At 36.0% G+C, this 10,074-nt stretch overlaps 1 protein-coding gene across 2 annotated transcripts in view; it reads right to left on the reverse strand.

Annotated features, from left to right (window-relative positions):
* Positions 1 to 4,728: 4,728 nt before the first annotated feature.
* Positions 4,729 to 10,074, reverse strand: part of LOC136835317 (transmembrane protease serine 9-like) — a 22,359-nt gene continuing 17,013 nt past the window's right edge. For both annotated transcript variants that reach the window (XM_067098655.1, XM_067098656.1), the window contains 4 exons: positions 9,733 to 9,916; positions 8,969 to 9,108; positions 6,697 to 6,820; positions 4,729 to 5,081 (listed from right to left, as the gene is read on the reverse strand). In XM_067098655.1, coding sequence (XP_066954756.1) covers positions 5,023 to 5,081; positions 6,697 to 6,820; positions 8,969 to 9,108; positions 9,733 to 9,916 — 507 coding nt within the window. In that variant the 3' untranslated portion in view covers positions 4,729 to 5,022. The remainder of the gene's footprint in view (positions 5,082 to 6,696; positions 6,821 to 8,968; positions 9,109 to 9,732; positions 9,917 to 10,074) is intronic.

A 10,074-nucleotide genomic window follows, 5' to 3' on the forward strand; every position in this document is an offset into this window, starting at 1 on the left:
TCTCTCTCTATCTATATATATATATATATATATATATATATATATATATATATATATATATATATATATATATATATATATATATATATATATAGATTGTATATATATATATATATATATATATATATATATATATATATATATATATATATATATATGATTATATATAAACATGCCTTATGTATATATATATATATATATATATATATATATATATATATATATATATATATATATATATATATATATATGCTATCCAGAAAACCTACCAGTCTGTTACTAGACCTTAAGTATCAGGATAAGGTTGTAAGCCTTATGAGTTGGATAATCGACGTCCATTATACCTGTCGAAGTCGTCTGTTAGTCTTCCGAGGCCATCCAAGCTAGTACTGCAGACACAATGGTGCTTAACAGTTACTCTACTGGCAGTGGCGTTCCTGAGGGGGCGGGGGAGCTGTTTGAAATTGCTCCCCATGCCCCAAAGTGAGGGGAGACCCAAAATGCGAAATTTAACCATTGCTGCTATGACAGGACAAGCTAAATCCAGCGGCCCCAAAAAGGTCAAGGGCCCCATTTATATTTGGACTCGAAAGTTTGGGGCCCACTAAAGGGCCGCAATTTCCAATTTTGTGAACAAAAATGTAATAAAAATGTTATGTAAAGAAATAGGGCTCTCCAGGGGCCCCCTCCCAATTATAGAGCCCATTATAGACCATCTCATACGGATCGGAGGAGGGTGGGTAACGTTGATTGGGGCAAGGGCAGGGCCGATCTGAGGCATTTGATTACTGCTTATAGGGGTCCTAATTATCCTCTGGGGGCCCCCATAATGGCCCCATTGGCCCAGATAATACACATTCAAATGATTCAATGAATCTGGCCTTCTGCTTAACCCAGGGGGCCGGTGGCCCCATTGAAGGGTGCTTGGGCCAGCCCTGTTCTACCTTCAATTCACTCTATTCTACCTCATTTCCCTCTGTTCTAACTTCTACCTCAATTTACTCTGTTCTACCTCCCTTCACTTTGTTCTTCCTCTCATCACTCTGTTCTTCCTCCCATCACTCTGTTCTACCTCCCTTTGAACCCTTTCACTATGTTCTTCCCTTCATTCTATTTACCTCCCTTGACTCTGTTCTACCTCCCTTCACTCTGTTCTACCTCCCTTCATTCTGCCCTACCTCCCTTTCACTGTTCTACATTCCCTTCATTCTCTATACCTTCCCCTCACTCTGTTCTACCTTCCCTTCACTGTTTTAACTTCTTTTCACTCTGTTCTACAGCCCCAAACTTTGTTCTACCTCCATTCACTCTGTTCTAACTCCCTTCACTCTGATCTACCTCCCTTCACAGATTGGAGTCCCTTCCAGTAATATTGATTCATTTAACTCCCTCCACATCGTATTGCCATCAGAGTACATTACTGTTATCCTCATTTTTACCATTTATCATTATGTTTAACTGGATTAAGTGGATCTTCAGTTATTCAATTAACACCTAGTTTTAAGAAATAAAATTTCTGAAATTTACATTTACAAGTGCCTTTAAAATCCTACAATTGCTCATATTCTAAAAATTTTCCTGGAGGGGTTAAAGCGCCCCCCAAAAACCCTCCAGCTGCTTTGGCTTGCTTCGCTCGCCTCCCACCCCATAAAAGGGGCCCCAAATGGGACTGTGCCCCCCGGGCCCCGAAGTGTCTAGGAACGCCCCTGTCTGCTGGTCTAAAATTAGAGTGCACTTACTTCTATGTTTTGCTATCCAGTTTTTATTTCAAATCATTGGTGCTTTGGTACTAGAGGATCGAAGATATTTCAAGATATATCCCGTTTGCACAAAAAAATCTTCATTTTCCTTTGTATTTCAAGTCTTATCTGAAAAAAACTTGAGACATGGCAAGACAGTCGTTTTCCCTGTCTGTTTTCATAATATCAAAGCAACTGCGCATTTCATAGTTCGACAAACGGTAGTATTTATAATATTTATTTGCAACAAGCGAATAAGAGAGAGAGAGAGAGAGAGAGAGAGAGAGAGAGAGAGAGAGAGAGAGAGAGAGAGAGGGGTGGCGGATGGGTGGGTTGTGAACTAAGTCATATAATCCAGCTATGAAGTAGGAACTTTTCGAATAACCAGTCATGTATATCTGCCAGTAAGTTTACGTGATTTGCGATATCAACAAAATTATTTGGTCTTTTGGGCTTCATCTCTCTTTTTTTTTTTTTTTTTTAGCTGGATAAAGGCACACGAAATGCCTAACGAGAGGGTGAAAATTCAGCAGAAATATTCCGTTGTAAAATTTGAAGTCGGTTTTAAAGGAGTGTGATATTAGGCCTAAATACGCTGAGCTTTTTGTTGTAAGAACGGAGGTGGTATAAGATCAATTATATCGTGTAGAAATAGAACTGGCTTGCTCCTATGTAGCCAACACTGACACTATACTACATTGATCTGACATAAATTTTTAGCAGTCAAATGGTCTGTTACAATACTTGTGACAATTTTGGAGGGAGGTGTTGTGATATACTCCCAAGAGAAAAGGCAAAAGTTCCTTTCGCTAGATAATGTTTACATCTACATACAGTTCATTTTCTTTAATGATAATTCTACTCCGGCAATAGGTGTAACGATGCATTTTTATTGTTATTTACACGGTTAATATTTGATGTTGTGGTTGTTTTATATGCAAAATTACAACTTCCCATTTGTGAAGGAAGTGTACTAGTTTTTTGTTTGCTGTATTTTTTAAATTTAAAACTGCTCCAGCTGTTTTAATAGCAACGCAAAATTCAAAGGACCACAAAGAATCTAGAAAGCGTTCTCAGAGAACAAGGTCTAGCAAAGGGCCTTAGAAAATTTATGAATACAGGATGTTTACTCTTTCGAGTCTCAAACACTGAAGTTTTATTTGATTCTGGGGTAAGGGTGACTGGACCAAGACCCTGCAATAATGGTCTGCAAATGTCAGTTTAGATGATGTATATCAAAATATGGTTCTAAATCGAAGTCATATTCCCAGCTTGACATTATTTACGAGGAATAACATATGTTAACGCTGGGAGTTTCCTGCTGGTGACGCATACAAGGCTGTTCAAAAAAGGCAATGGATTATTGCATTATTGAATACTGAGGTCTACTGGAACTCAGAAATGGCAGATGGAACTCTGGAAAGTCCAGTCTTAGATTTTTTTTTTTTTTTTTGTTATCACGCATGTATCCGTGTGCAGGGAGAGTCTTCATGGCAAAATTTGTAATTATGTAAAGGAATAAATTTGCAAGATATTTCGAGTGATAAGAAATTCACAGCATAGCAAAGTTTGGAGATACTGACACGTTACTATCTAACTAACAACACTTAATTGATCATCAAGTTTATTTTCTGCATTTTTTATAGCCGAAATCTCAGTCATGATCTTCACTTCGAGATAATCTTTCAGTATGAAGGTGCAAAAAGGCAGTACTGACATTGCTACAATGCTCTCTAGATGGTTTTACCCAAGGTGGACCTCGTGTGGCAACGAGTGATTACAGTTTGAGGCGAGGTAGAAGATTAGCTTTTGGGGAGACTTGATCTCTTGAGTGAAGATTGCTAGGCTTTGACTGGGTATTCCAGGATTATGAAATCGTAACCCTACACACCATCATCGTAGATTTCGGCAAACGAATTTACCTTTAGCAATCAAAATCTCTCTGGAGGTTACGTCTCTTATTCTGTTTCCGATCGTTATAAATGTGCCCATAGGGGTTTAAAGTTTGCGGAAGCATGCACTTTCTTAGCTTTTCTTTTTTTTTTCTCTTTATTATTTTCATTGGTTTTCGAAAAACACTTTCCAAGTGCTGTACGCACTCAAAAGCTCTTATAAGATCATCGCGTGCTTCAATACGTCATTCGTTGAAGAAAAGAGACATCTTGCGAGCATGTCGAGCCTAAATCCTATGGGTAAATCTTAGCTAAGCTTAAGAATATCAATTATTTTTTAGTTGGTGGCGCATATCATTTCATCTTTGTTCGTTTCCGTGCTTCTTTAGATAATACTTATGAAACGAAGAGACATTTAGGACGCTCCACGCCTACAAACGCCATCCTTGACATGGCCAACTAGTCATAGTAAGGGTATCGTGCAGGACCGGCACCTGAACCTAAAGAGTGGCTTTATAAGCCTGTTAATCTGTATTCATTACAGCCATTCTTTTTTGAACAGGCATTTTACACCTACAGTATAAGCTAAAACCCGTTTCTGTTGCGTACTGAAGTATTCTATATGGTTCTCCAAAACACATTTGAGGTAGAGTTCATACAGCCATTGGGGTTTTGTACCGACTTTGGCTCGTGGGGGCCTTGAAAGTATTTTAATTTTTGTTTTGCCTTTTCCAAAAGATAAAAGTGTTAAGAACTCTCTGTTGTTGAGCTACCTTAATTCTACGGGGGATAATCATATGCCCGATGAGAGGCAGACAACGATTTCAAAGAACGGACACAAAGAGAACGAATTATCTAACGAAGCGCTTCCTGTGATTTACTTTCTTAGAAAAAATAAATCCACATACTTCTAGGTATAATTTGTAGGAAGAAAATAAAAATATACTGTACTAAACGAAAAAGTGTTCGATATTTCAGATACATTCGAGCTCTACTCACGAAAGAAATCTTTATTCAATCCTCTAAATCATAAAATTATATCCTAAATGAAATTATTTGTTTCTGTAAGAACTGAACAATGGTAATCAACCACGTAATATAGTGTAACATTTTTATTCATTTTGAAAAGCAAAAAAAAAAAAAAAAAGGAATCCTTCTACCGCAAATACCTGAACTCAAGAAAGGAGAGAGCAAAGATCAGAGCAAAGACTAATGACATGAAATCAGAGGTCTGAGATAAGGAAAATACTTTTATGAATGCTCTCGTCAACTCTCTCTTGTCAACTCTGTTCCCTGTTTCGTTGTCAAACTCAAAAGGAATAACATATTCAGCTTGAATGAAAAACCTTTCATACTCGACTTTGAACCTCCCATGCCTTTTGGACTGACAGCTAATTATTCTGGCACGTGTCCGTTCCTGCTATGTAGCTGTGGATCCAGGGAAGGTAATCTGGAAAGAAAAAGAAAAGTCCATCTGGAAAGCTGTTGCAACATTAGTCTATGTGTTTGCAATATCATCACTTCAACTTATGTAGAATATTTTTATACATGTACATATATATATATACACACATATATACTGTATATATATATATATATATATATATATATATATATATATATATATATATATATATATATATATATAATATATATATACATATATATATATATATATATACTGTATATTTATTTATGTATATATATATATATATACATATACACACACATATATATATATATATATATATATATATATATATATATATATATATATATATATATATATATATATATGCCTATGCTGTATGTGTATATATAAGCGCGCTAAAGACAAGTCATACTGAGGTGGTGGGGGTAAGGAGGAAGTGGATCAACGCTGGGGAGATTCTGAAAAATTCTGTACTCTGTTGGTTCAAGCAAATAATAAGTATCTGTGGCGTGTAAGAGGGAGAAGGACGTAAGTTCAGCAACCTCACTAAAAACAGGAAGGTTTCCAGCCTGTCTAAGGGGAAACACACACACACACATATATATATATATATATATATATATATATATATATATATATATATATATATATATATACTAATTAGAATTTCAATTAGAATTCAGTCTCTAGGATAAGATGAATAATAGAATAAAAAAGATACCGTATTTAACTCGAAAGAATGATAAAGTTAATAAACATAACAAGCATGACAAATCTGGTTAGTGGCTATATGCAGTTATCTAGTTGCTTCTTTATTTTACGTTCTGATTAAGACTGCATAGGAGACAGAAAAAATATTCAGTTATTATTCATTCAACTTCTTATTATTCATTCACTGCATATATATATATATATATATATATATATATATATATATATATATATTATATATATATATATATATATATATATATATATATATATTACTCTCTCTCTGTCATATATATATTCCATCAGAACAACGTGAGAGATAGACAACTACTAAAAAGAATGGATAACTGCAAATAGTCACTAAATCAGATTTGCCATGCTTGTATTTTTTTTGATGAAGTTTGTAATTCTTTCCGGTTAAACACAGTATTTTAAATTCTACCATTCATGTTGTTCCAGAGACTGACCTTCAGCTGAAGTATGTTTCTTACGATATACGTCATTGCGGCCTTGCTCGATTAATGTTGGTGGAGTTTGGAAAAATCAGCTCTTTGTAGTACCATATTATTTGCGATATTCTTTTTTTTTAATTGTTGCACTGTATTTGCATAATCCAAACATAATACAGAGGTAAAATTTCTCCGTTCTGGACATATGTTAACGGCCATAAATAAGCATCCCGTTGTCCATTAGATAATGTATATTGTTACTTGGAAAGGAGGTAGCAATCCCTTTAAAAAGGGATTGAGTTCCGGATCGTAAATGGCATAATTTTATTCAATGATAAATTAACTGCCACGAGAAAAAGTACGTCACTGAAAATGGTTAGAAAAAGAAGAACGACTATTGTCATAATAGAGATTAAGAGGTGAAATTTGTCGTGACATATGAGAAGAAACTTTCCTCATAAGTACAAACTTACTGTTCACTTTAGCGTAAACGCCTGGGTAGCCTGGGTATGCACATTTGTATCCCCACGAGACAATTCCAGCAAGAACGTAATTTCCAGTTCCGTTGTTGACAACAAGAGGTCCTCCGGAGTCACCCTGCAGATAACATTAACATGGCAAATCAGTGTGTTCTAGAAACATTATTAAAACGAAAATTACGTTATTTTACTACCCTTATACCTTCATACTAGTCTACAGCGTAACGCTGTTACTCTTTCTCGGAATCTTTGTGAGAAAAAGTGTCGTTGCACTCTTTCGAATTTTCTCTTCGTACAGGTTCATCACCACTCTGAAAGTGTGGCATAATCATAGCTGGATCAAAGCAACGTACAGTAATTCTTGACAATCACTGACTATGTCTTACTTGACATTTTCTACTCGGCGCTGCTGCAAGTAATCAGCACACATATATCACTCTGGGTGCCTGGGTAGTCCATCTAAGAGAATTAAGTATCAGGTTAATGCGTCTCACATAGAACGCTATTTAAAGACATTAAAAGAGTGGGCTCGTCGTGTGAATGGATCACCGTGTTAGGCAAGAAAAGAGTTTGAATATTTTCTCGGTTTACTACAAGGAGAAAAGCTGTAGTAAGCGAGAATTGACAACTAAAGTTTCTAGAAAAGTTCCGAAACCTAAAAAATAATGATTGGAATATGCTAAAAGTAGCTAGATAACTTTGAATTTTGAATCTCTCTATGATGAAAAACTGTGATCAAGTGAACATAAGATTGTAAAACTTTGCCATTCGATGACTTATAAGAGAGATAACTTATTTCATACTAGGAAGATGTCTGTCTACATCGTATTCCCAGAGCTAGAAAAAAGGAACATAAATATCCATGATTTATTTGGAATTATCGTATTCCCAGAGTGCATGATGCAAATTATAAGACTTTAACAACACTGGCTGTTGCGTGTATACAGGATTCTCAGGTTAAATGTATTAATATTTGATAGAGACAGGTATCAAAGTAGACTGCCAGTTTTGTCAATGAACGCGGGAAACTAGATAAGATTGACAAGGAGGAGGAAGCAGTGACTTAAACAGGCAAAAGTTCATCTGCAAGATGACTTTGATACAAAAAAAAAGGCGGAGTCTCTGCACCTTTACGAGAGCAGACTCAAATAGTGTAAGAATCATAAGCAGGAAGGGAATGACAGGGTTGTCAGGAAATGAGGGAAAGGAAACCAAGAGGGGTGGGGGAGTATGTAAAGGCAGATGAATATGAAAGAGGATCCTGAACTGAATATCTCTAAGGAGGGGAAGAAGATGATCTATATGAGATGTTTCGAATCTATAGGTTCTGTAGGCTATAATACGAGTTTTGATGTTCCCAAAAATGATGCAGAAAAACCACGAAATTTAATGATCAATTGTACCTCCGCTGAAAAGAGTGAAGAAGATTTTCAAAAACAAGAGCAAATATGTAACTTACACATAAATAACTTTTACATATGAGCTTTTCAGTCGAGAAACATGCCAAGTGCCATTTTTAAAATATAATAAATTAAATTAAAAAATAATTTGACCCAGGATGGCGTTTGGCATGTTTCTCGACTAATAGCCTCATATATCAAGGTCCTTATCCCGAAGTGACAGTCACCGTTTATATCTTAGGAGAGCAATTCACAGATAAACTGTGACTATCGCTATCTTAAATTGCGTCTCATTTCAATAGCTGAAGTGCTGCTTGCAGTAATTTAGTTAACTCAAAGGCGTCCGTCATATGATGGAATTAACGGTCTGCCATTTTTTAAATAGACCATGAATACTCACTACTACCGCTTCAGCTATGGAATTGCATAATCAGAAAGTATGGCGGCACAGCAAAGACTATGTATTTATGATCTAAGCCGTCAGTGATGTAGATATGATCGAAAATTAAATATTCCAGCGAATCAAATCAACAAGAAATAAAGTCTTGATAATGAAATATCAGTAAAGTAATATGCTCTTTGCTGGACATTCCCCACTCCCCATAGTTTCTTACTACTTTTGCATCATTTAAAATAATGCTGCAACATTCAAATAATCATTAGATCAAAAGAATCCATCTTGCTAGGTTGGCAGTCAATCAAAACTGGATTGTAAGAAATAAACTACCTATAAGAAGAACAAAAAGAAATACCACATTATGCCCCTGGTAAAATATTCAGGTGGAAATGACTGCATCACTAACAGCAAAACCATATCTGTATTTTAACTTGGTTTCTTTCATATCCACCGTATCTTTTCTACTTACCTGGCAAGCATCTTTTCTGCCTTGTGGATATCCACCGCAAATCATATTCTCCGTGAAGAAAGACCCGTAACTGTTTATGCATGATTTTCTACTCATGATTGGAATCTCTACCGCCCTCAGCACCGAAGACTGCATCCCTCCTGCAAAAGCAATGATGTGTAAAGGGAAGATTCAACATGAATTACGTAACGAGTCAGGGAAATAAAGACACTGCGACTATTACTCTGCAGTGATGGAGTTGTCGGTTAATTTGCTGAAAAATCATGATCACTGGCCATAAACTATATGAGAATGCTACATACAAAAAATTCAATACCCTTACAATGATATCATGTAAACTTTTGCTGTTGTCACATGAAAAGGTTTTGACTCAAAAACTGTATCTAGAAGAAATGAACACCGCAGCAAATTACTTATTTAAGAAGCAGTTTTCCAGAAAGATTAACCATGATATATATACAAGCGTTCTTGTGGTTATCGTTAATAAACATTTCGTCGATAGAAGAATGAAAATTATGGGCGAAGAAAGACGGACGGGCGTATATAATCCGGCCATTCATACCAGAGGAAAACATATGCATATTCTTTAAAAGGAGCCAAAGAAAAGATAATGCAGCATCAAAATATTTCAGATTTAAGCGGAATACTTGAACAAACATTTGAGACTATTATCTGACTCGCTGAAAAATAGAAAAGCATATCAGATGAACTTACATTCCTGTTCACAAGTATTTCAATTATCTTCACCTGCAAATGTTACCTACCAAATTTGACGAGACCCCATCCTGAGACTATGGCAATTTCTTCTTCGAAAGAGCGGTCGGGAGGAGGCAAGCATACGGGGGCGATGGCGTTGTGGTATAAGGAGAAATCGACTGGTTCTTCCAGCCTGAGGAGAGCCAAGTCGTTGTCCAGCGGTGGGCTGTTGTAGTTCGGGTGAGGGATAATCTGGTGAGGAGCAAAGTGAGGCGCATTTTATAACTTTTCATTACATGAAAAACTTAAGGATTTTACAGAGGAAATGTTATGTTAATTGTAGAATAGTGATTATATCAGACCTGTCATTACGTCCTGTCATGAAATAGAATACATATTGTACTTCCATG

The sequence above is a fragment of the Macrobrachium rosenbergii genome, chromosome 55 (genome assembly GCF_040412425.1).
Source record: "Macrobrachium rosenbergii isolate ZJJX-2024 chromosome 55, ASM4041242v1, whole genome shotgun sequence".
NCBI lineage: Eukaryota > Metazoa > Arthropoda > Malacostraca > Decapoda > Palaemonidae > Macrobrachium > Macrobrachium rosenbergii.